Below are 27962 nucleotides of genomic sequence, written 5' to 3' on the forward strand. Positions count from 1 at the left end.
GGTTCTCTGGCTGAAACTTGCTTTTAATGTCTCTATTGGTGATTTTCCCCTTTCCCTCCTGACAGGGGTTTCTCAAAGAAAGCAGGTTATAGCGATGTGAGGAGGATTAGTGGAGTCTTACAAAACACTGGAGAGAGAGGTTTCCTCTTTTCAGGCTAAGAGCTGATCTACTGCACTATCCTCACATAGAACCTGGCCACTTGGTCAGGAGTCAATCAAAACACCATTGCAAGGCAGTTCACTCTTAAACCAGGTTTCCTTTCCAGCACCATTCTGTCCAACCTGGCACACACTGTTCCAGGAGATAGTAACATTGCAGATTTTCTTCTTCCTGCTCTAGTGAACATCTCTCTTAAACTACAGCCATGGTAGTTTTTAAAGCTACAGTCCAAGAAAAAATAAAAATATGTTCTTTACAACATGGACTGCAGCAGTTCAAAAAGGCAGTTCGCCACCACCTTCTCAAGGGCAATAGGGATGGGCAATAAGTGCTGGATCAGCCAGTGACACAACTCTCACGATTGAATAGAAAGTAAGCAGCTTACTGTGTAAAAATGTTTCATAATGTTGTCTTTTGCCAGTTACAGTAAATATATGGCCGTTGGTTACCAGTCCTTCTGTCTTTGAAAACAGCTCCTCTTTTTAACATCTTTATTAAATCTCCTGTTAGCCTTTTCAGTTCTAAGGAAAACAACCCCAGCTACTCCAGTCTCTCCACATAACCAAAGTTCCTCAATGCTGGTCCCATCCTAGTAAATCTCCTCAATACACTCTTGAATTCCCGAAATCCTTCCTAAAGTTAGTTGCCCAGAATTGGTTACAATACTTTAGCTGAGGCCCAACCATTATTTTCTGAAAGTTTTGCATAACTTCCTTACTGTATAAAGCCTGGGATTTTGTCTGCTTTTTAACAGACTTTCCAACTTTTCCTTTGTAGATTTATGTTTGTACACTCGCAGGCCTGTGTTCCTGCACACACTTACAAATTATATTAGCTCTTTCATTATCACCTCTCCTCAGTCTTCCTATCAAAATATATTCATTCACACTTTTTGCATTAAATTTCATCTGTCCTGGGTCTGCCCATTTCACACCCTGTCTACTTACCCTGATGTTTCTTACCCTCCTCCACATTGTTTACTACATTTCCAAGTTTTGTGCCCTCTGTTGAAAAGTTGAAATTATTCCCCATATACCCAAGTATATGGTTTGCTATTCACATGTTCATCATTATGAAACTGTGGCCCGATATTTAAACCTTGCTTTTCTTGCAACTTTAGACACCATCCTGCTCCAATGCCCCTCTAATGTCCAAATGTGTAGAGTGGGGGCGGACTTCCCTATCTCCTCGACATCTAATTGTAGCCAGAGCCCCTCTTGCAGGGCCTTCCTTTCCAACCCTTCTGGTGTCACATATCTATCAAACTTGACAAGCCAGTACCGCCTTACAAAGCTGCTTTTAAAATTGTATTCTGCAGCCTTTGTTTAAACCATGGCCCAGATCTTCCAGTCTCTGGATAGTCAGAGACCAAAAGATACGCTTGTGACCCAGCAGAGGTCCCGCTATAAGCACATCCTGGGAAGTTGAAACTTCTGACTGCTGGTTTTATCCTGCCTGATTGGCCAAGACCACGCAGACTTGGGTTGGTTGTCCTATACTTACCCTGGTTCTTACACCAATTTACATCACATGTATAAAACCAGTGAAACTCTAAGGAAATCAGCTGGAGTGTCAAAGCACCCCAGAACCTACTGCAATGTTCACCACCACCTTTCCCACCATGGACAGTACTCACCCTCACCCCAATCCCCTGACTGACCCCTCCCCCCCGCACCCTGAGCACTCCACACCCCCCCACTCCCTCTGTCCACTTGATTCCCCACCCCCACCCACCTCCCTCCCTGAGAACCTGACTCCCTCCCCCCAACCCATCCTACCCACTCACCTGATAAGCTTACCTCCTCCCTGGTTTCTCAAAGTGGCATATAAACAAAGGGACATTTACACTTAGCTGCTTTATGACAGCTGGTGCCGTAGAAAGGGGGTGTGACATCACTTCCCTTGATGTTGCTGCCCTGCACTGGAAGGACTCCAGAAGCAGGTATGCTGCACGTTTTTCACCCAGCGCGCAGATCGAGTGAGAATGGTGCAGCTCCTAACTAAAGTAGGAGAAAAGGAGTGGAGTGGCAATCCGCCGCTGATTATCACTCCACAGAAGATTCATCCCATGATTTGAATCCACCCAGAAGGTTGTCCATCTTCCTTTTGCTTTCTGCAATAATTTTTTATTATGTGCAGCCCCTTATAGTAAATTCTCCAGAAAAATTGATGTTTTTCTTTGCTGGAACATGCCTTCACCTTCTCTTGATTCAGGCCTAGTCTACATAAGGTAAAACATGAGTGTCTCTCGCTGGTCTGTTGTAATCCCTGTTTTTCCCCTGGTAGAATTTGTTTTTGTCTCAGCTTGGCAAGGTTTATTTCAGAAAAACTGCACAAGAGATATTTTTTCAGTGTCTGCTCATTTCATTGCAAAGCAAAATGGTATTGTCAATCTTTTGCCCTGAATTTGTTTAAAACGATTTTTTTTTTGTCTGACAGCACCCTCTCAAAGACCCTCCCATCCTTCCTCAAGTGTGGTGACCAGAACTGGACATAATACTCTAGTTGGGGCCTAACCAGTGTTTTATAAAGGTTCAGCATAACTTCCCTGCTTTTGTACTCGATGCCTCTATTTATAAAGCCCAAGATCCCATATGCTTTACTAACCAACCTCTCAATATGTCCTACCACCTTCAAAGATCGACGCACATGAACCTCCTGGCCCCTTTGCCCCTGCGCACTCTTTAGAACTGTGCCAAAATGTCTATATTGCTTCTCCCTATCCCTTCTCCAAAATACATCACCTCACACTTCTCTGCATTAAATTTCATCTGCCACTTGTCTGTCCATTCTGCTAGCCTGTTGCTGGCGATTGGTATCATCCTCACTGTTTGCCACACCTACAAGTTTGGTACCATTGGCAAAGTTTGAATTATTATGCTGTATTCCAATATTCAAATCACATATCAAGAAAAGCAGTGATCCTAGCCTTGACCATTGGAGAATACCACTGTCTACCATACTCCAGTCTGAAAAACACCTGTTTACCACCACTCACTGTTTTCTGTCTTTAAGCCAATTTTTATTCAAGTTGACACTGACTCTCCTATTCCATGAGCCTCAATTTTATGTGGTACTTTGTCAAACACTTTCTTAAAATCCATTTAGGCAACATCCACCACATTCCCTTCATCAACCTTCTCTGTTACTTCATGAAAAAAATCAATTAGATTATTCAGACATGATCTGCCTTTTACAAATTCATGCTGGCTCTCCTTAATTAACTTAAACCTCTCCAAGTGCCTGGTGATTTTTTTGTTGATTATTGTTTCTAAAACCCTACCCATCACTGATGTTAAACTGACTGGTCTGTAGTTACTAGGACTGTCCTTACATCCTTTCCTGAATAAGGGGATCACATTTGCCATTTCAATCCTCTGGCACCTCCCCCATCTGTCGCTTGGGAAGATTGGGATATTCGGGCAAGCCCGTCCATTATCTCCATCCGTCAGCAACCTGGGATGCAAACCATCCTGACCAGGTGACTTATCCACTCTAAACATAGCCAGCCTTCCCAGTACATCCTGCCTCTCAATTTTCACCCAATCTATTATCTCCACCATCTCTGCTTCATTGATATTTTTTCAGCTTTCCTCCTCCTTAGTAAATGCTGATATGAAGTATTCATTAAGTATTCTAGCCTTGCCCTGTATCTCTCAGCATTTATCACCCTCTTTGGCCCTATTGGACCCACTCCATTGCTTACTACCCACTTACTGTTTAGATGCCGGTGGAAGATTTTGGGTTCCCTTTTATGTTAGCTGCCATTCTCTTCTCATACTCTCTCTTTGATGGTCTTATTCATCTCTTCACTTCACCAATTGAATTTGACATGGTCCTGACTTGAAGAATATCCCTGACACGCATCGTACACCCTCTTTTTTTGTTTCATTATAATCTCTATCAATCCAAAGAGACCTGTTTTTCACCCTTAATGTTTCGAAGTCTGTATGACTCTTCAGAGCTAAAGGGAAGTAGATATGTGGTGAAATATATACTGTTGGGGGGCAGAACAGGTGAAACTGTATAGAAGGCCAGCAATGGATGGAGGCAAAGGAGAGATTGTGAAAAATGTCAAAAACAAAAGGTCAAAGGGGTGTTAATAGTGGTGGTACTAGCTAAAGGAGGTGCTCACGGTGACATTAAGAGTAGAAAGCAGAATGTGATAATGGCCGGACCCAGGCTAAGCACTCTGGAAAGTGACAGATGGCCCTAGTGCGGGTGGGGTGCGGGGAGGGGACAGCGGTGGGAAAAAAGAAAATAAAAAAGCTGGGGATGAAATAATGAATAAAAATGGAAATAAATTTAATTGTTTTATTTACCATTTTTAATTATTTCCATTTTTATTCATTTTTTTATCCCCAGTTTTTAGCCTATTTTCGATCTTTTTTACCACTGCCATCCCCTCCCCCCACCCTAACCTCATGAGGGCCTTCTGTCACTTTCCAGAGTGCTTACCCTGGTCCGGCCATTATCACATTCTGCTTTCTACTCTTAATGTCACCATTAGCACCTCCTTTAGCCAGTACCACCACCATTAACAAACCTTTGACCTTTTGTTTGACATCTTTGTCAATCTCTCCTTTGCCCCCGCCTATTGCTGGCCTTCTATCCAGCTTCACCTGCTCCAACCCACTTAAACAGTATATATTTCATCACATTTCTACTTCCCTTTAGCTCTGAAGAAGAGTCATATGGACTTGAAACATTAACTCTGTCTTTCGCTCCACAGATGCTGTCAGATCTGCTGAGTTTTTCCAGCATTTTTTTGTTTTTGTTTCAGATTTATAGCATCCACAGTATTTTGCCTTTATCTGTTTTTAGCCCTTGTTTGGAATGGACCTAGCTTTTTTCATTCATTTACAGGACGTGGGCTTTGCTGACTAGGCCAACATTTATTGCCCATTGCTAGTTGCCAATGAGAAGGTGGTGGTGAGCTGCCTTCTTGAACCACTGCAGTCCATGTGGTGTAGGTACACCCACAGTGCTGTTAGGAAGGTAGCTCCAGGATTTTGACCCAGTGACAGTGAAGGAACAGTGATATATTTCCAAGTCAGAGTGGTGAGTGGCTTGAAGGGGAACTTCCAGGTGGTGGTGCTCCTGAAGTGTGAAGGTGGCACTTATTCCTGAAGTGCCTCTTCTTAAAGAGCACGTATTGTTCTGTTAGTTTTTCCTGCTGGTCTTGGCTTTCATTTTACACTGACTAAATCCGCTCTATCCTCTCATATTTGGAAATACTTTTCCAAAAAAAGCCCCACACCATTTTAAACGCAGAGCCTGGTGATGGATCCTGCATGATAGTCAGCGTTGAGTCATCAGCAGAAGCCTCATTTCAGTGCCAGGATTGAGGCAGATTCCTTGTATTAAAATGAACACTTCCTATCCATGACCAAAAATGAGCCAGCGAGGGAGAGGAGTTCGAGTGACAAGTCACCTCTCACCTTAACACTAATAAGCAAAGAAGTCACAAGGTCAACACTTAATATTCTGCTATGTGAACCACTTTTGATTCTTGAATGATTCCCTATTTGGAGCGTAACTGCTCCACTGGCCCCCCCACCCCTAGAGAGAAGGACAAGATTCCATGCTTTTTACTGCCAGCGGTGCATACTGATGACATTGTAGACAAATGGCTGGTGGAAGCAGTAACTGGCTCCTGAGAGCAGATAGCCAGTAATAGTTTACAGTTGTGCTGACAGCTCAGTTTGTGCTGATTGATTACTTAGATGCCAGTCCACAATAAAACGTAACTTTCAACCCCAGACTACAAGAATGAATCCACTTTATCACTAACCTTCCTGTTTGAAACTCATACCCAATGTGCGGGGAGCTTGTATCTGCTGTACACTGATCTACATCAACATAACCTGTGGCACTGCACAGGCCAGTTAGGTAAACACCTGCCTCAGATAGTTGTTAAATTGTTATGAATCTGACCTTGAATAGCACAGTAAATGTCAGTTCCAGTCAACACTGTCAAGCTTTGTTGTCAAGGAGATGCCAGATGTTGACTGAACATTTAAGGTCTGGATTTTTATTACTGAGGCGGGTAGTAGGCATGGGGAAAATTCCCGATTCGGCCCACCCGCCTCAGGAGAAATTGCCCACAAAGGCGGGATCTTCATTGCCAGGGCGGGTGTGGGATGGAGCTGGCCAGCCAACCCAGAAAAGAGGTTGGAGGCAGCCACAGGGGAGCAGCTGTGGAGGTGAGCTGATTAAAAGGCCCACCTTGGTGCTGTGAGACATCGTCCTAGTTAAAATAAAAACAGAAAGAACCTCTCACTCTCAGCCCTCAACTACCTCACCCCCCTACACACTGCCTTTGCCCTATCCATGTCACCGCATGCTCCCATGCCAAGCTATGGCATGCCACCTACCCTCCATGGCCCCCCCATACCCCCTAGGCCAAGCTATGATAGTTCCATGCCCATTGACCCACTATACACAGTAATGAACCCTATAGTGACAGGATGTGTATAAAAAGCTTTACAAAGAAAAGTCATTAATTCATTACTTTCCAGCATGTTTAAGGAAAGTCATTTCACTACAGTGCAATAAAAGTGTCAATCTTCCAGACATTTAAAAGTATCAAGAGCAAGAGCAAGCCCTTGAAAGCACTTAACTTTGTATAAGTAAACATTGTGAAATTGACAGCAGAAATCAGAGAGCCAGAGCTGGCTAACAAGAATATTTTAGCAGGAACTCAGGTATTCCTTCAGAGCCATGGATTTCTGGGCTCTCAGCTAAGCCTCATAATGTATGATTGCCTTAGAGCTCAGACATTCATTACTCTTGTTGAAACACCTGAGCCCCAGAGAAACCATTGCTTGATTGATAGATCTGGCTCTCTGATCTCTGTAGTCAATTTCATAATGTTTATTTACACAAGGCTAAGTGATTTTAAGGGCTTGCAGTTTCTGAAAAAGATGATTTACACTTTTATTACCTTGTGGTGAAATGGGGTTTTTTTTTAACATAGTGAAAAGTAATGAATGAATTGACTGTTTTGAAGCTTTTTGTTTTAAACACACCTACTGTTACTATAGGGTTTATTGATCCACTATACACTGTATAGAGCCAATGGTCATGGAAGTACATAGCTTGACATGAGGGTCTATGGGGTTGTGGGTGGGGGGGCCTTACCTTGGCATGGGGGGGTGGCATCACAAGGACCTTTTGAAGTCATCTTTTAAAAGATGCCCTCATGATTCCTCTGGGGGGGCCGTGAACCGCGACGCTTTAAAAATCTGGCCCGACTCCATGAAAATTGCAGAGGAGTAGGAGAGACTTATCTCTGCAATGGAGCTGGCTAGGCCGGGAGTGCAGGGTGCGGACTCATGAGCTGAAACAGCCAGCACCCTTTCAAGGTACTCCTGAAAACCAGACAACCTGAGAATGGGGTCGGGAAGCTTGAAATCGGTCCCCACCATTTTTAAATGGCTCCCAACTTGATGAAAATTCAGCCCTCAATTTCCAGTCATGTTAAAGCTGCCTGCTTTGTGGCTGTCACAGGGTGTGAAGATTTTGTTATTGTTAGCACCAGACCAGAGTGCATAGGGAGGTAACAAGCTATGGTCACAGCACAGGGCTCATAAGAGCAAACATTTCTCTTACTTTTAAAAGCTGTTTCATGTCTAACCTTTCTCAGTTCTGATGAAAGGGTAAGACCTGAAACGTTAATTCTGTTTCTCTCTCCACAGATGCTTCCAGACCTGCTGAGCAGTTCCAGCATTTTCTGCTTTTGTTTTCAATATTCTGCATTAGGATTCGTGTTCACTGCTTACTGAAATGAAAAGTACAGTCAAAGTCAAAATGTCTGATAAGTTGGTAACAAAGATTAGATTGGGTTCCCTATGAAATAGATAGGCAGGAGTTCAGAGCTGGGAAGGATCACTGAGACTGAGAAACTTGTACTGTGGCACTTGATTCCTTCATTCTAATACAAAAATGAACAGAGTCTGACAACATTGAGCATCCCCATGTTTGGAGAACCTAAATTGGGAACATGCAGAATTCACAAAGGAAAATACATTGAAGCTTAGCAAGCAACTCCCAAATTGAAGGGAGAAAAAGCTCTCCAGGGAAAGCAGGGTTGGAGTTTACAAAAATAGGTTAAAAGGGACAATGCCAACCAAAAATATACAAATGAATTTCAAAAAGGAAAGCCTTACTTGACCAATCGCATTGAATTCTTTGAAGAGCTCACAGAGAAAAAGTAGATGAGGTTAATGCAGTATATCTAAATTTCCAGAAGGTTCTTGATGAGGTGACGCATAACACAGTAATGAATAAAGTCCGAGCATAAGTCCGAGCATGTAGAATCAGGTGTCACGGATGAATTTATGTATTTGTTTTGACTGCCTGAGATCAGTATGTTGATTTGTAAAAGATGTGTGTTTTCTTATCTTCAGAGTGAGAATCACAATTAAATAATCCCAGCAGCAAACTTTTTTGATTTTTAAAATAAAAGTTATTTATTATTACACGCTTGCCCCGGATTTTAAAACATGATGCCCCACTCACTTCTCTCACACACTCTCTCTCATACACAAAGACTAGATACAGGTTGAAGGAAAAGCAACACGGTTGCAACTTAGAAAGACCTCAGTCTCTTTTGTGGCAGCCCTGTAGTTTCGTAAATGAAGGTTTAGTTGAGAGTTTGGTGAGGTGAAGGATTCCCAGTAAGCTGTGAGGTTTCTTGTAGTCAAATTTCCAGGAAGTTGATTCTCAGGTGAACTTGAAGTTAGAACAGGTTGTGGGGAGTCCTTCTCCCACTTTCAAGGCATTGCTGTTTATTATTTTGGCTGCTTGGATGACTTGCAGTTAGTTGATGGCTTCTGGTAGAATTCTCTCTCTTTCTGAAAGCAGCTTCTGCTGGTTTTAAAACAGACAACAAACATGGTTTCCTCAGCATGTGATTTCCACAAGCTCAAAGTCCTTTTTCCAAAAAAAGGTGTTATGTGTATTGATTCAAGTCATTTGTGTTGTCATTTGACACCTTGAGAGTTTGAGACAGCCAGTGTCTTTGTGTGTGAATGACCCATTCAATTGATCACACCCTTTTGAAATATTTTCAGGAAAGACATTAATACAACATCAGTCTGGAGTGCTCCTTTTGTTTCCTCGAGTCAGGGGAGTCATTTCAATTCACTAAAGGAGTCAGGTGACCTTGGGTGGCCATCTTTTCCATCCTTTTGTTCAGCTTTAAAATATAAAGTGCTGATTGCAAGTTCATAATATACTGGAACAAGACACAGGATACAAGTAATAGAATGGATGAATAGCTGGCTGCAAGAATGAAAGCAGATTAGGGGTAAAGGGCAGCTATTCAAAGTGGCAGAAAGTGGAAAGTGGGGTTCCACACAGATCAGTGCTGGGACCATATTTTTACAATTTATGTTCATGCTTTAGACTTTGGAATCAAAAGCACAGATTCATGGAAAACATAGAGGAGGGCTGCAACAGATGATGGGAAGACATTAAAAGACTTGTAGAATGGAGATATAACTGGCAAATAACTTTCAACAGAGATCAGTGTAAGTTATTATATTTTGATAAGAGAAATAAGGAACTCACATATTACTTAGAAAATAAGAATCTAACTAAGAGTAAAAATACATAAATCTCTAAAAGTAGAACCACAGGTTAGTAAGGCCACAAAAAAAAGGGGTTATTTCTGGAGGGATAGAATTCAGAGGTTCAACTTAGGCTAAACTTACATCAAGCCTTTGTTAGACTATACCTGGAGGTCTATGCACAATTCTGGTCACCGTGTTATAAAGACACACACATTAGAGACATTGCAGAGGGTGAAAAAAGATTTGTAAGGAATGATATCAGAACTGTGAGGCTCCAACTTCCTGGAAAGGATGAACAGCCTGGGTCTCTTTACCCTTGAAAAGAGAAGGCTAAAGGGTGATTCAATGGAGACTCATGAATGGTTTTGATAGAGAGGGCACTGAGAGAGTGTTTCCATTTGTTGAGAAGAGCAAAACTAGAGGGAGTAGTTTAGGAGAATAATATAAATGTATTAAAGAGGAAGCTAAATGTAGCACTACTATTCAAGAGAGGCGGGAGAGAGAAAACAGGCAACTGCAGGCCAGTTAGCCTGACATCATTAAGAAAGTCTTAATGCCTTGGAAAATTATAGTATGGTCAGACAAAGTCACCATGGTTTTAAGTAAGGGAAATCATGTTTGACAAATTTATTAGGGTTTTTTGAGGGTGTAACTAGTAGGGTTGATACAGGTGAACCAGTAGATGCAGCATATCTGGATTTTCAAGAGGTATTCAATAAGGTGCTACACGAAAGGTTAATAGGCAAAATAAGGGTTCATGGCAATGTGGGGTAATATATTAAGTAGCATGGATAGAGGATTGATTAGTGCACAGAAAGCAGAGAATAAGGATAAACACATTTTCAAATTGGCAGGCTGTGACAAGTGGAGTGCATCAAGGATCATTGCTGGGGTGTCAGATGTTTACATCTATATTAATGACTTAAGAGTAATTTATATAAGTTTGTCAATGATTCAAAGCTAGGTGGAAAAGTAAGCTATGAGGAGGACACAAAGAGGCTGCAAAGAGATACAGACAGTTTAAGTGAGTGGGCAACAAGGTGGCAGATGGAGTATAATGTACAGAAATGTGAGGTTATTCACTTTGATCGTGAGAATAGAAAAGCAGAATAGTTTTTAAAAGGTGTAAAATTTGTAAATATTGATGTTCAGAGGGAATCGGATGTACTCATACAAGAAACACAAAGTTAGAATGCAGGTAAAGCTAGCATTTAGGGAAGCAAATGGCATGCTGGCCGTTATTACAAGGGGATTGGAGAACAAGAATAAAGAAATCCTGCTACAGTTGTACAGGGCTTTGCTGAGACCACACCCAGAATACTGTTTGCAGATTTGGTCTAATTTAAGGAAAGGTATATGGAGACAGTACAGTTTAGTTTAGTTTAGTTCCCAGGGTGGGAGGGTTGTCCTATGATGAGAGGCTGAGTAAATTGGGCCATTACCCTGGAGCTAAGAAAAATTAAAACATACGAGATTCTGAAGATGCTTAACAGAGTAGACACTGAGAGACTGTTTCCCCTGGCTGGGGAATCTAGAACACTGGGGCACAGTCTCAAAATAAGGGGCTGATCATTTAGGACTGAGATGACAAGTGCATTCAGGCTTGAGATAGACAGAGTTTTGGTCTCTCACAGAATCAGGGGATATGGGGAGCAGGCAAGAAAGTGGAGCTGAGGGAGAAGATCAGCCATGATATTGAATGTTTGAGCAGGCTTAAGAACCACATGGTCTACTCCTGCTCCTATTTCTTATATTCATCTCAGCATATGAGGGAGAAGGGAATGGAGGGATTTGCTGATAGAGTTAGAGGAGGAAGGATGGGAGGAGGCTCAGTGGAACACACATGCCTGGTTGAGCCAAATGCCTATTTTGCTGTGTAATAGAGGCAGAATAGGAACCTTGACATGAATAGAGATAATGGATTCAACTGAGTGACTACATAAAGTATTGCTGAAAAAGACTTTTTGCCAAAGTTTTTTGTCTTACACTCATCAGGACAATTGCAAGAATACCAATGTCAGGAGAAGCAACAACTTTATACTGTACGAGAAGAGAGCGCTGATTGGTTGGCAGTGACGTGGTGGTATTGTCACTAGACTGGTAATCCAGAGACTCAGGGATTTGAATCCCACCACAGCAGATGGTGGAACTTGAATTCAATAAAAATCTGGAATTAAAAGTCTAATGACGACCATGAAACCATTGTCAATTGTTGTAGAAACCCATCTGGTTCACTAATGTCCTTTTAGAGAAGGAAATCCGCTGTCCTCACCTGGCCTGGCCAACATGTGACTCCAGGCCCACAGCAATGTGGTTGACTCTTAAATGCCCTCTGAACAATGGCAATTAGGGAAGGGCAATAAATGCTGGCCTAGCCAGTGGCACCTGCATCCCATAAATGAATAAAAAAAACACACGGACTGGAACTCCCTCCCTAATAGCACTGTGGGTGTCCGACACCACACGGACTGGAACTCCCTCCTGAACAGCACTGTGGGTGTCCCTACACCACACAAACTGGAACCTCCTCCCTAACAGCACTGTGGGTGTCCCTACACCACACGGACTGGAACTTCCTCCCGAACAGCACTGTGGATGACCCTACACCACACGGACTGGAACCCACTCCCTAACAGCACTCAGCTGATGAATCAGTGACCCTCCCATGCTGAACAACATTTGGAGGAAGCACTGGGGGTGGCAAGGATGCATAATGTGCTCTGGGTGGGGGACTTCAAAATCTATCACCAAGAGTGGCTCGGTAGCACCACTACTGACTGAGCTGGCTGAGTACTAAAGGACATAGCTGCTGGACTGGGTTTGCGGCAGTTGGTGAGGGAACCAACAAGAGGGAAATGCATACTTGACCTCATCCTCCCCAACCTGCCTGCCGCAGATGCATCTGTCCATGACAGTATTGGTAGGAATGACCACCGCACAGTCCATGTGGAGATGAAGCCCAACCTTCATATTGAGGATACCCTCCATCGTGTTGTGTGGCACTACCGCCGTACTAAATGGGATGGATTTCAAACAGATCTTGCAACTCAAGACTGGGCATAGAAACATAGATAATAGGAGCAGGAGTAGGCCATTCGGCCGGCCCTTCGAGCCTGCTCCGCCATTCATTATGATCATGGCTGATCAACCATCTCAATAGCCTGCTCCCGCTTTCTCCCCATATCCTCTGATCCCTTTCGCTCCAAGAGCTAAATCTAACTCCTCCTTGAAAACATACAATGTTTTGGCCTCAACTACTTTCTGTGGTAGCGAATTCCACAGGCTCACCACTCTCTGGGTGAAGAAATTTCTCCTCATCTCAGTCCTAAATGGTCCACCCCGTATCCTCAGACTGTGATGTTGAATCGCGACACAACTACTAGAACACTGACTTGTTAGAAGTAAAACTATATTTATTCAAGCATGCTCGGGAGTAGGCTGCTCAGGACAGCACACGTGGTTCCTAGTCAGTCTACTTCCCAGAACAGAGAATCCAGTGTTGTTTATACAGCTCACAACAGGAAGTTCATCCAATATAAGGTCTGTACATCAGGCAATCACAGTTATGTCATGGTTAGCACGTACACAGGGCGAACGCAGTAATACAATTACAGGCAGATGGTACATTTCACAATAAGACAGGAGACAGTTTAACTACAACTATGTCGATAACGATTACATAAATTACCATATCTAGCACATAACAGGACGCAGTTGTAACCACAAACTTTTCAAAGATGCTCCGCATGATTAGTTTACACTGCATGATTAGTTTACATCATTCCATACTGCAATATAATCACTTTTAGATCATTTAACCCATTAGACACTTTAGCTGAAAGCTCTATTCCACAGCGACCCCTGGTTCTGGACTCCCCCACCATCGGGAACATCCTTCCTGCACCTACCCTGTCTAGTCCTGTTAGAATTTTATAGGTTTCTATGAGATCACCCCTCATTCTTCTGAACTCCAGCGAATATAATCAATCTCTCCTCATATGTCAGTCCCGCCATCCCAGGAATCAATCTGGTAAATCTTCGCTACACTTCCTCTATAGCAAGAACATCCTTCCTCAGCTAAGGAGAACAAAACTGCACACAATATTCCAGGTGTGGCTCTGTATAATTGCAGCAAGGCATCCCTGTTCTTGTATTCGAATCCTCTGGCTATGAAGGCCAACATACCATTTGCCTTCTTTACCGCCAGGTGCACCTGCATGCTTACCTTCAGCGACTGGTGTACAAGGACACCCAGCTCTCATTGTACATTCCCCTCTCTCAATTTATAGCCATTCAGATAATAATCTGCCTTCCTGTTTTTGCTACCAAAGTGGATAACCTCACATTTATCCACATTATACTGCATCTGCCATGCATTTGCCCACTCACTCAGCTTGTCCAAATCACACTGAAGTACCTCTGCATCCTCCTCACAGCTCACCCTCTCACCCAGCTTTGTGGCATCCATGAGGCGCTACAGCAGCAGTAGAATTGTACTTGAACACAATCTGTAATCTCATGGCCCAGCATATCCCCCACTCTACCATTACCATCAAGCCAGGGGATGAACCCTGGTTCAATGAAGAGTGCAGGAGGCATGCCAGGAGCAACACCAGGAATACTTAAAAATGAGGTTTCAACCTGGTGAAGCTATAGAACAGGGCTACTTGTACGCCAAACAGTATAAGCAGCAACTGACAGACTGGGCTAAGCGATCCCACAACCAATGGATCAGATCTAAGCTCTGCAGTGTTGCCGCATCCAGTTATGAATGGTGGTGGACAATTAAACAACTCACTGGAGGAGGAAGCTCCACATTATCCCCATCCTCAATGATGGAGAAGCCCAGCACATCAGTGCGAAAGGTAAGGCTGAAGCATTTGCAACAATCTTCAGCCAGAAGTGCCGAGTGGATGATCCATCTCTGCCTCCTCTAGAGGTCCCAGCATCACAGGTACCAGTCTTCAGTCAGCTTCATTCACTCCACATGATATCAAGAAACGGCTGAAGGCACTGGATGGTGCAAAGGCTATGGGCACTGACAATGTTCCGGCAATAGTACTGAAGACTTATGCTCCAGAACTTGCTGCGCCCCTAGCCAGGCTGTTCCAGTACAGCTACAACACTAGCATCTACCCAGCAATGTGGAAAATTGCCCAGGTATGCCCTTTACACAAAATACAGGACAAATCCAAAGCGGCCAATGACCACTCCATCAGTCTACTCTCGATCATCAGTAAAGTAATGGAAAGGGCTATCAAGTGGCACTTCCTTAGTAATAACCTTCTCACTGACGCCCAATTTGGGTTCCGCTAGGGCCACTCGGCTCCTGACCTCATTACAGCCTTGGTTTAAACATGGATAAAAGAGCTGAACTCCTGAGGTGAGGTGAGAGTGGTGGTCATTCCTACCAATACTGTCATGGACAGATGCATCTGCGGCAGGCAGGTTGGGGAGGATGAGGTCAAGTATGTATTTCCCTCTTGTTGGTTCCCTCACCAACTGCCGCAAACCCAGTCCAACAGCTATGTCCTTGACATGAAGGGTGCTTTTGACAAGTGTGGCATCAAGGAGCCCTAGCAAAACTGGGGTCAATGGGAATTGGGGAAAACTCTCTGCTGGTTGGAGTCACACCTAGCACAAAGGAAGATGGTTGTGGCTGTTGGAGGTCAATCATCTCAGCTCCAGGACATCACTGTAGGAGTTCCTCAGGGTAATATCCTCGGTCCAACCATCCTCAGCTGCTTCACCAGTGGCCTTCCTTCCATCATAAAGTCAGAAGTGGAGATGTTCACTGATGATTGCACAATGTTCAGCATCATTCATGACTCCTAAGACACTGAGGCAGTTCATGTCCAAATGCAGCAAGACCTGGACAATATCCAGGCTTGGGCTGACAAGTGGCAAGTAACATTCGCGCCACACAAGCGCTAGGCAATGACCATCTTCAACAAGAGAAAATCTAACCATCGCCCCTTGACATTCAGTGGCATTACCATCGCTAAATCCCCCTCTATCAACATCCTGGGGGTCACCATTGGCCAGAAACTGAACTGGACTAGCCATATAAATATTGTGACTACAAGAGCAGGTCAGAGGCTAGGAATCCTGCATTGAGTAACTCACCTCCTGACTTCCCAAAGCCTGTCCACCATCTACAAGGCACAAGTCAGGAGTGTGATGGAATAATCCCCACTTACCTGGATGAGTGCAGTTCCAACAACATTCAAGAAACTTGACACCATCCAGGACAAAGCAGCCCACTTGATTGGCACCACATCCACAAACATTCACTCCCTCCACCACCGATGCACAAGAGCAGCAGTGTGTACCATCTACAAGATGCACTGCAGGAAATCACAAGGCTCCTTTGACAGCACCTTCCAAACCCACGACCACTACCTTCTAGAAGGACAAGGGCAGCAGATCGATGGGAACACCACTACCTGGAAGTTGCCCTCCAAGTCACTCACCATCCTGACTTGGAAATATATCGCTGTTCCTTCACTGTCTCTGGGTCAAAACCCTGGAACTCCCTCCCTAACAGCACTGTGGGTGTACCTACACCACATGGACTGCAGCGGTTCAAGAAGGCAGCTCACCACCACCTCCTCAAGGGCAACTAATGATGGGCAATAAATGCTAGCCCAGCCAGCATTTGAATGAATTTTAAAAATTCCATTAGCAGAGAGGCCAGTAATCATGGGGCAGAGATTTAAAGTAATTGGTGGTAGGTTAGAGGGGAGTTGAGGGGAAATTATTTCACCCAGAGGATGGTGAGGGTCTGCAACTCACTGTCTGGAAGAACAGGGCAGACTGAAACCCTTATCACATTTAAAAAACACTTGGATATGCACTTGAGGTGTCATAACCCTTAGCTGGAAGGTGGAGTTTGACTGATTATCTTAGACACAAAGGGGAAGCAACCTCCTCTGTGCTGTAATATTTTCTTTCTGTATTTCTAAACGCATGCACAATTTGTAGAGTGGAACAAATCTCCACCATATCTTCTCCATAGCACTCACCTTGGGTGAAGGGGCCAACAGCGTGAAAAATGAGCTGATTGAAATGGAGTGTGTTCCATGAAGCAAAGAGTTCACACTGGAATATAATTGTTGAAGTTCTGATGATTGGAAAACCCAATCTGCACTCTTACCATTATGCTTTATTGGATTGTATACTGTTAATTCAGCCATTATCATCTGTAGAATATATTCTGCTATTAAATATCACAATAATCTCTCAAATCTCTGTTGGTGATTGCAAATCTGTTTCTACTGGTCAGCCCTGGTACCTGTGCTGAGCTGTGACCATCTGTACTGATGACTGCAGCTAGCGGAAAAATAGAGCAACATTTGAAAAAGATTGCTGTATAATAATAATGCATTGGAGGCAGTAGAATGATGGAAACATTTTAGTTCAGTAATTTAATCTCAGGGTTCAGGTGGAGGTTTATGAACCACTAGAGCATTGCTTTAATGCTTTATGATGTCATCTGAATCCATTGATTAAGTTACGACCTTGAAATTGCTCCCAGGCAGTGTTTCTGTTGACCTTAATGATAACTTGGCATAGCTGGAAGCTGTGTATTTTATCAATGGGACAATCTGTTCCGTACAAAGCCTGCCATTGTTAACGCCGACTTCACCCTGTACCAAACCTACCTGACAGTTTGAGATCATTTATTATGTGAGGTTTTGTGATGGATCACAATGTCATGACAAAGGTTTGTATAAATTCAATAATTATACTATGATCTGTCTGTTAATTTTTTATTAATTTACCTCCAAAAGCATGGACTGAAAGAAGAGTGTGCTGGGTTTCCTCTATGAATATGAAAGGAAATGATAAACCTATTCTTTCTTATTTTTGTTACACTCTCATTCACACTCACTCACACAAAATAGCCTTTTAGACTCCTGTAGATCATTTGCAATTTGCTTTTCAAAGCAAAATTAGTTTCCACATTGTTAACACGTAGTCTCTGATTATAGCTGAACATTTTGAAGGAAGTGCATCAAGATGAGTTGGGTCGGATATCAGAGGACCTGGAAGATGAACTGGGAGCTCGGTCGAGCATGGACAAGAAACTTGCAGAGCTGCGAGCTGAGGTACCCAATACACACATGTCTGTCTGCTTGTCTGTCGTCGGCCTGTGTGCATGGCCCTCTGTATCATTCATGTGCATGGGTTTCGGGCAACTTAGGAACAGCAGTGGACCATTTGGCCAATAAGTCTGTTCCACGATTCAACAAGGTCTTGGCTGATTTGCAGCTCAACTCCATTTACCCACGTTTGCTCCAAATCTGTTGATTCGATACCCTCACCTTAAAAAATGTCTTAATTTCTGTCGGAGAAATTTCCATTGTCCACCAGGCCCCGTGACCCTGCTATACTTCACCCCACCCCAAACCCCAACATCCACCACCTTTCAAATTCATAGGGAGCTTCAGATATCTGCTATCCTTTGTGTAAAGAGGTGTTTCCTGAATTCACCCCAGAACGGCTTGCTCTCAGGTTAAAGTTTTGTCCCCTCATTCTGGACACTCCAACAGGAGAAAATAGTTTCTCTCTATCAACCCTATCAAATCCTTTCATCATCTTCAACACCTCTATTAGATCTCCTAATGCAATCTTAATCTTCTAAACTCAAGTGAGCACAAGCCAAGTTTAACCCTTTCACTCCTGGGATTATTCTATTGAACCCAGGCCAGCAAGGGTTAATTGTCTAATAATGGCACATTGTAGAATTGAGGGGCATGTGACCACCTGTGGGCAGGGATGGTTCAAGGGCAGAAAGTAAAGAATAGTAGAAGATTCAAATTAAATATTGAAACTCATTCTCCTTATTTTTGTTTCTTGCTGTAATGTTCCGCTCACACATATGTTTTGACAGGGTTAATTTGAAGGAGTTAATCTTGCTCCGAGAAAGGAGCTGCTACATTCTAGGAGGGCTGTAGATTCAGTGGCGCCTCAGTGTATTAATCAGAACCTTCTTAAACATTATTAGTCAGTAAAACATGCTTAATTAAGAAATGACAAAAAATGTTTGCTTCATGCTTTGATTACACTTTAACTAAATTCCTTCTGTTGACCATATCTGCTTTTGAATGCTGCTCGTGCCCCATTGAGACTTCAGGGCAAGGAAACAGTATATCTCCAAAATAAGATTCTTAGCTGTCAATCCAAATTCACTTCTGCAAGGGTTTTCTTGTACAAATTGAAAAAATGAATAGTTATGACAAGTTGGCTGTGGGCGAGATTTGTATCTATGGTGTGTTTGCCCCGGACTCTGGCAATGGATCTGCTCTCACTGCCCCCCCATCACCCACCCTCTCCCCCAACCTGCACTGTGGCAGAGGATCAGCTTTCTCTGCTCCCCCTCCCCCACAGACTCCGGCAGTGAATGAGCTCTCACTGCCCCCCTCCCCCCCCAGACTCTGGCAGTGGATCAGCTCTCACTGCCCACCACCCCCCCCACCTCCCCCAGACTCCGGCAGTGAATCAGCTTTCACTGCCCCCCCCTTGGTCTCTGGCAATGGAACTGTTCCCACTGCCCCCCTCGCCACCCGGACTCTGCCAGTGGATCCGCTCTGATCACCCCCCCCCACCCCCCACCCCCGCCGAAACTGGCAGTGGATCAGTTGTCAATGCCCCCAATGCCCCACCCCCCCCCACCCGCCCACCTAATTCTGGCAGTGGACCAACTCTCACTGCCCCCACCCCTGCCTCCGACTCTGGCAGTGGATCAGCCGTCACTGCACCACACCCGCCCCCACCCCCGCCACCCCACCACCGGACTCTCACTGGCAGACCCCCTCACCACTCTCACTGCTCCCCACCCCCACCGGATTATGGTAGTGGAGCAGCTCTCACCGCCCCCCCTGCCCCCGACTCTGGCATTGGATGACCTCTCACTGCCCCCCACCCCCCCGGACTCTGGCAGCTGAGCAGCTCTCACTGACCCCCCCCGACCTAACTCTGCCAGTGGATCAGCTTTCACTGCCCCCCCGCCCAGACTCTGGCAATCGATCTGCTCCCACTGCCCCCGTCCCCTCCCAGCATCCCCCCCCCGCCCCCCCCGGACTCTGGCAGTGGGTCAACTCTCACTGCCCACCCCCACCCGCCTAATTCTGGCAGTGGACCAGCTCTCACGGCCCCCTCCCCCCCAACCCGGACTCTGGCAGTGGAGCAGCTCTCACCGCCCCCCACTGCCCCCAACTCTGGCAGTGGATCAGCTGTCACTGCCCACCCCCCCACCCCACTCCCCCCACCCACCCCGGAGTCTGGCTGTGGATCAGACCTCACTGGCCCACCACCCCCCCTACCCCCCCTACCCCTGGACTCTGTCACCGCCCCCCGCACACCCTCCCCAGCCCCTCCAGAATCTGGCAGTGGATCAACTCTCACTGCTCCCCACCTCCACCCCGGACTCTGGCACTGGATCACCTCTCACTCCCCCCCACGGATTCTGGCAGTGCATCAGCTCTCACTGGCACCCCCCCACAGACTCTGGCACTGGATCTGCTCACACTGTCCACCACCCCCGCCCCGAACTCTGCCAGTGGATCAGCTCTCAATGCCCCCCTCTCCCCCCCCAGACTCTGGCGGTGGATCAATTCTTACTGCCCCCCCTGGACTCTGGCAGTGGTTGAGCTCTAACTGGCCACCCCCACCCCACTCCGACCCTAGTGGTGGATCATCTCACACTGCCGCCCCCCGCCCCCGAACTCTGCCAGTGGATCAGCTCTGACTACTCCCCTGAATCTGGCAGTGGATCAGCTCTCACTGTCCCCCCTCCCCCACCCTGATTCTGGCAGTCGATCAACTCCTGCTGTTCCCCTACCCTTCCCCGGACTCTGCCAGTGGATCCGCGCTGATTAACCTCTCCCCCCCCACCCCCCCGCAGAACTGGCAGTGGATCAGCCGTCACTGCCCCCACCCCCCCACCCCTCCACCTCTCCCCCCCCGCAGTCTGGCTGTGGACCAGCTCTCACTGCCCCCCCGCCCCCATCGGACTCTGGCACTCTGGCAGTGGATCAGCTGTCACCGCCCCCCTCACCCCCCACCCCCCCCAGACTCAGTGCATCAGCCCTAACTGCCACTCCCCCTCCCTCACCCCACCCCCACCCCCCGCCCCTCCAAGACTCAGGCAGTGGATCAGCTCTCTCTGGCCACGCCCCCCACCCCCCAGACACTGGGAGAGGATCAGCTCCCACCGCCCGCCCTCCCCCCTCCGAATTATGGCAGTGGATCAGCTCTCACTGTCCCCCTGCTCGGACTCTGGCAGTGGATCAGCTCTCACTGCTCACCCGCCCCCCCCCGGACTCTGGCAGTGGATCAGCTCTCCCTGCCCCCCCTCCCACCCCACCCCGGACTCCAGCAGTGGATCAGCTCTCTCTGCCCCCCCTCCCACCCCACCCCGGACTCCAGCAGTGGATCAGCTCTCACTGCCCACCTCCCCCCCCCCACCCCTGGACTCTGGCAGTGGTACAGCTCTCACTGGCCCCCCCGGACTCTGGCCGTGGATGAGCTCTCACTGGCTCCCCTCCCCCTCCTCCCTGGATTCTGGCGGTGGATCAGCATTCACTGTCCTCCCCACCGGACTCTGGCAATGGATCTGCTCTCACTGTCCCCCTCCCCCCGCCCCCCCGGTCTCTGGCGGTGGATCAGCTCTCATTGCCCCCGCCCCGGTCTCTGGCAGTGATTGAGCTCTCACTGGCACCCACCCTCCGCCTCCCACCCCCCGGACTCTGGCTGGGAATCAGCTCTCACTGCACCGCCCTCCCCCTGCATTGGACCCCGGCAGTGGATCAGCCGTCATTGGCCGCCCCACGGACTCTTGCAGTGGATCAGCTCTCACTGCGCCCCCCGGACTCTGGCAGTGGACCTGCTCTCACTGGCGCCTGGTGCCCCACTCCCGACACCCCCCGGACTCTGGCAATGGACCTGCTCTCACTGCCGCCCCCCCCGCCCCCCACCCCAGACTCTGGCAGTGGGATCAACTCTCACTGCCCACCTCCCCCCACCACCCCTGGACTCTGGCAATGGACCTGCTCTCATTGCCCACTCCCGGACTTTGGCAGTGGATCAACTCTCACTGCCCAACCCGCCACCCCCCCCGCCCTTGACTCTGGAAGTGGATCAGCTCTCACAGCCCCCCCACCCCCACCCCCGGACTCTGCTAGTGGCTCAGCTCTGACTACTCCCTTGACTCTGGCCGTGAAACAGCTCTCAGTGCTCCGCCTCCCCCCGCCACCCCTGACTCTAGCAGTGGATCAGCTTTCACTCCCCCACCCCGCCCCCCGGACTCTGGCGGTAGATCAGCCCTCACCGCTCCCCCCCCCGGACACTGCCAGTGGATCAGCTCTGACTAACCCCCTGAATCTGGCAGTAACTCAGCTCTCACTGCTCCCCACCGCCAGATTATGGCAGTGGATCTGCACTCACTGGCGGGGGTGGGGGGGTAAGTGAGAGCTGATCCACTGCCAGCCCCACCGCGGACCCTGGCAATGAATCTGCTCTCACTGTCCCCCTTCCACCACCACCCCTGACTCTGGCAGTGGATCAGCTTTCACTCCCCCACCCCGCCCCCCCCCAGATTCTGGCAGTGGATCAGCTCTCACTGGCACCCCCCCTCCCCCACCGCCCCGGACTCTGGCAGTGGATCAGTGCTCACTGCCCCCACCACCCCTCCCGGACTCTGGCAGTGGATCAGCTCTCACTACTTCCCCCCGGAGTCTGGCAGTGGACCTGCTCCCATTGCTGCACCCCCCCTGCCCCCCACCCCGGACTCTGGCAGTGGATCGGCTCTCACTACCCCCCCCACCCCATACTCTGCCAGTGGATCAGCCCTCACTGCCACCCCTGGACTCTGGCAGTGGTTGAGCTCTGACTGGCTCCCTGCTCCCCCCCTCCCCCGGACTCTGGCTGTGGATCAGCTCTCACTGCCCCCCCCCCGGACTCTGGCAATTGTCTTGCTCTCACTGCCCACCCCCTCCACCTGCCCTCCACCACCAACCACCGGTCTCTGGCAATGGATCAGCTCTCACTGCCACCACCGGACTCTGGCAGTGGTTGAGCTCTCACTGGCCCCCCGCTCCCCACACCCCCTGGACTCTAGCAGTGGATCAGCTCTCACTGCCCCCCCTCTGGACTCTGGCAGTGGTTGAGCTCTCACTGCCTCCCCCCCCCCGCCGCCCCTGCACTGGACCCTGGCAGTGGATCAGCTGTCACCGGCCGCCCCACGGAGTCTTGCAGTGGATCTGTGCTCACTGCCCCCACCCACCCCCCCCCAGACTCTGGCAGTGGACCTGCTCTCACTGGCCCCCCGCTCCCCACACCCCCCGGACTCTGGCAATGGACCTGCTCTCACTGCCCACCTCCCCCCGCCCCTCCTGGACTCTGGCAGTGAATCAGCTCTCACTGCTCCCCCCCGCCAGATTATGGCAGTGGATCAGCTCCCACTGGCCCCCCCGGACTCTGGCAGTGGATCAGCTCTCACTGCCCCCCCTCCCCCTGTATTGGACATTGGCAGTGGATCAGCTCTCACTGCCGCCCCACGGACTCTGGCTCCCTGCTCCCCGCCTCCCCTGGACTATGGCTGTGGATCAGCTCTCACTGCCCCCCCCCCCTCCCCCTGCATTGCACTCTGGCAGTGGATCAGCTCTCACTGGCCGCCCCATGGACTCTGGCAGTGGATCAGCTGTCACTGGCCGCCCCATGGACTCTGGCAGTGGATCAGCTCTCACTGCCCCCCCCCCCCCCACCCCCCCCGCCCCCCGCCCCAGGACTCTGGCAATGGATTAGCTCTCACTGCCACCACCGGACTCTGGCAATGGACCTGCTCTCACTGCCCACCTCCCCCCGCCCCCCCCGGACTCTGGCAGTGGATCAGCTGTCACTGCCCGCAGCACCCCCCCCAGGCTCTGCCAGTGGATCAGCTCTGACCACTGCCTTGAATCTGGCAGTGGATCAGCTCTCACTGCCCCCCCCCGCCCCCCCCCGCCCCCCGCCCCAGGACTCTGGCAATGGATTAGCTCTCACTGCCACCACCGGACTCTGGCAATGGATTAGCTCTCACTGCCACCACCGGACTCTGGCAATGGACCTGCTCTCACTGCCCACCTCCCCCCGCCCCCCCTGGACTCTGGCAGTGGATCAGCTCTCACTGGCCTCCCCGGACTCTGGCAGTGGATGAGCTCTCACTACTCCCCCCCGCCAGATTATGGCAGTGGATCAGCTCTCACTGGGCCCCCCACAGACTTTGGCAATGGATCAGTTCCCACTGCCCCTCACCACCCCCCCCACCCCGGACTCTGGCAGTCGATCATCTCCCGCTGCCCCACCCCCCCCAGACTCTGCTAGTGGATCGGCTGTGACCACTCCCCTGAATCTGGTAGAGGATCAGCCCTCACTGCCCCCCCCCCCCCCCCCCCCCCCGAATCTGGCAATGGACCTGCTTTCACTGGCGCCCCCCCGCCCCGACTCCCGGACTCTGGCAGTGGATCAGCTCTCACTGCACAACCCCCTCCCCACCCGCCGAAACTGGCAGTGGTTCAGCTGTCACAGCCCCCCCCCGCCCTCCCTCCCTGGACTCTGGCAGTGGATCAGCTCACACTGCCACCCCCGATCTCTGGCAATGGACATGCTCTCACTGCCACCCCCGGACTCTGGCAGTGGATCAGCTCACACTGCCACCCCCGGACTCTGGCAATGGACCTGCTCACACTGCCACCCCCAGACTCTGGCAGTGGATCAGCTCTCACTGCCACCTCCAGACTCTGGCAATGGACCTGCTCTCACTGCCCACCTCCAGACTCTGGCAGTGGATCAGCTCTCACTGCCCACCTCCAGACTCTGGCAGTGGATCAGCTCTCACTGCCACCCCCGGACTCTGGCAATGGACCTGCTCTCACTGCCCACCTCCAGACTCTGGCAGTGGATCAGCTCTCACTGCCACCCCCGGACTCTGGCAGTGGATCAGCTGTCACTGCCCCCCCAGGACTCTGCCAGTGGATCAGCTGTCACTGCCCCCCCCCCACCCCCCCGACTCCCGGAGCAGGGACATGTTTTGAATGAAATGCTAAACTTTTTATTTAATTTTTAAATAATAATTGCTGATGGAAACCTCACCCCGCCTGTGGATGATGTTTCCTAAAAAGTACAAAGGCCACTTGGCCTTTCCGCCTGCCCACCAACCATAAGGTTGGATGGGTAGTGAAAAATTGTATTTAATTGCTCTTTTAATGGCCTTAACAGGCCTTTTAATTGTCAGTGGGCACACTGCCAATTGCAGCGCACACCTGCCAAACGAAATATCGTGCAATTGCACGTTGACATCGGGATGTTCGCCCGACGTTATCACGTGTCATTTTACGCTCGAGCGAGTTGGGCGTGTGCCTGTCCGCTGAGCTTAAAAATGTTGCCCTTGGATACTGTGTGTAATCCAAATACCAAAAGTCATATGATTTGGGGCAGCCATCTTAACAGCTTGAATTGTGCCCAATTTTTAAAGGATTTGACTGAAAGTTCATAATATGGCATGCCGGTACTGGACATGACTCTCCTCCATCGCACAGGAAATGAAAGAGAATTTTGATGACACTTTGTTTTACATACATCCTGACATTGACACAAGAATCCAGTCCTGCGAGTTTTCCCTGTCTGTTGCATTCTCTTCTGGATAGCATGTCAGCGATGACATTATTAAGAGTAAACTCCATTGGAACAATCTGACATTGGCCCCTTTAAATTTTCCGAGGAGCTTTAAAAGGGTAATAGTCTGTGAATATCAGGACCCCCCAGTGTCCATTACTAACATAGACCTTCAAATGGTGGAGAGCTGTCTAAAGGCCTAAAGTTTCTTTCTTCACTGTAGAGTTTATTTTTTATTTTTTATTATTAAAATATTGTTTATGTTTATTTAGCTTTTTTGAGCAATCACTGATCAGATGTTCAATTCTACAGTCATCTTCCTGTGCTTACCCCTATATTGCTTCCGATAATAGCTACTCTAAACAGTTCACAAAAGTTTTGGGCAGTTGGTATGGGCTAATTTCTCAGGGTGACTTTTCATTTCCCAAAAGCCTTCTTGTAATCACCTGACTACACTGCAAACATACGAACAAACGGATGAGGAGCAGGACTAGGCCACTCGGCCCCTCAAGCCTCTTCCATCATTAAATAAAATCTGATTGTAAAATCAACTTCACATTCCTGCCCACCCCTGATAACCTTTCACCCCCTGGTTCATCAAGAATCTATCTAGCTCCGCCTTAAAAATATTCAAAGACTCTGCTTCCACTGCCTTTTGAGGAAGAGAGTTCCAAAGACTCACAACCTCTGGGAGAAAAAATTCTCCTCCTCTCTGTCTTAAGTGAGCGACCCATAATTTTTAAATAGTGACCCTAGTTCTAGATTCTCCCACAAGAAGAAACATCCTTTCCACATCCACCCTGTCAAGGCCCCTCAGGATCTTAAAGGTTTCAATTAAGTCGCCTCTTACACTTCTAAATTCCAGTGGATACAAGCCTAACCTGCCCAGCCTTTCCTCATAAGACAACCCTCCCAGACTAGGTATTAGTCTAGGAAACCTTCTCTAAACTGCTTCCAACACATTTAAACCCTTCTTTAAATAAGGAGACCAGTAATGTACACAGTGCCCCAGATGTGGTCTCACCAGTGCCCTGTACAACTGAAGCATAACCTCCCTACTTTTATATTCAATTCCCCTCACAATAAATGATAACATTCTATTAGCTTTGTTAATTACCTGCTGTACCTGCATACTAACCTTTTGTGATTCCTGCACTAGGACACCCAGATCCCTCTGAATCTCAGAGCTCTTCAATCTCTCACCATTTAGATAATATGCTTCTTTTTATTCTTCCTGACAAAATGGACAATTTCACATTTTCCCCATTACACTCTATTTGTCAGATTTTTGCCCATTCACTCAACCTATTTATACTTCTTTGTAGCCTCCTTATGTCCTCTTCACAACTTATTTTCTTATCTATCTATCTTGGCATTTTTCTTTATTATTGCAATCCCAGCTGATGTTAATGCTGGACAAGTCAGATCCCAGAATTAAACCTGGCTTGGTAGATCCTAACTTTTTTTTAGAAACCATAGAGATAAGTTACTGAACAAATTCACAGGAATCTTTTTTTTAAAACTTTTAACATAAACAATAAAACATTTATTCAACGGGAAAAAAAAAGAACTGTCTTACACCAGACAAAACACGATAAGATCTTAGTATAAATGCAAGAATATGATTCAAGCTCGCACCATTCCTTTTATTCCAGCAATACTCTTACAGACACACAAACCCAGTGAAGATTTACCACTATCTCTACACCAAGGCTTCTTGCTTGGGCTGACCCATAAATCCAGCTGATTTCTGAACATTCACGAGATGTCTTTTCCCCAGCTGCTATCTCTCCTAGAGACGCTCTACACTCACTATTGCTTCAACTGCAGAACACTTCCATCATAAGGTCAGAAGTGGGGATGTTCGCTGATGATTGCACAATGTTCAGCACCATTTGCAACTCTGCAGATACTGAAGCAGTCCATGTCCAAATGCAGCAAGAACTGGACAATATCTAGGCTTGGGCTGACAACTGGCAACTAACATTCACGCCACATAATTGCCAGGCAATGACCATCTCCAACAAGAGAAAATCCAACCATCACCCCTTGACATTCAGTGGCATTATTATCTCTGAATCCCCCACTATCAACATTTTCTGGGTTATCATTGACCATAAACTGAACTGGACTAGCTATAAAAATACTGTGGCTACAAGAGCAGGTCAGAGGTTAGGAATCCTGCAGTGAGTAACTCACCTCCTGATTCCCCAAAGTCTGTCCACCATCTACAAGGCACAAGTCAGGAGTGTGATGGAACAGTCTCCACTTGCCTGGATGAGTGCAATTCCAACAACACTCAAGAAGCTTGACACCGTCCAGGACAAAGCAGCTTGGCACCACATCCACAAACATTCACTCTCTCCACCATCGACGCACAGTAGCAGCAGTGTGTACCATCTACAAGATGCATGGTAGGAATTCACCAAGGCTCCTTAGACAGCATCTTCCAAACCCATGACCGCTACCATCTAGAAGGACAAAGGCAGCAGATAGATGGGAACACCACCACCTGGAAGTTCCCCTCCAAGCCACTCATCATCCTGACTTGGAAATATATCACCGTT

General features: G+C 47.9%; 1 protein-coding gene across 5 annotated transcripts in view; it reads left to right on the forward strand.

The window, feature by feature from the left end:
- LOC144672993 (coiled-coil domain-containing protein 102A-like) overlaps positions 1–27962 on the forward strand; it is a 447451-nt gene that overhangs the window by 169836 nt on the left and 249653 nt on the right. For all 5 annotated transcript variants that reach the window (XM_078534991.1, XM_078534993.1, XM_078534994.1 and 2 more), the window contains one exon: positions 17733–17849. In XM_078534991.1, the coding sequence (XP_078391117.1) occupies positions 17733–17849 (117 nt within the window). The remainder of the gene's footprint in view (positions 1–17732; positions 17850–27962) is intronic.

Source organism: Cetorhinus maximus, unplaced genomic scaffold (genome assembly GCF_964194155.1).
Source record: "Cetorhinus maximus unplaced genomic scaffold, sCetMax3.hap1.1 HAP1_SCAFFOLD_188, whole genome shotgun sequence".
Lineage (NCBI taxonomy): Eukaryota > Metazoa > Chordata > Chondrichthyes > Lamniformes > Cetorhinidae > Cetorhinus > Cetorhinus maximus.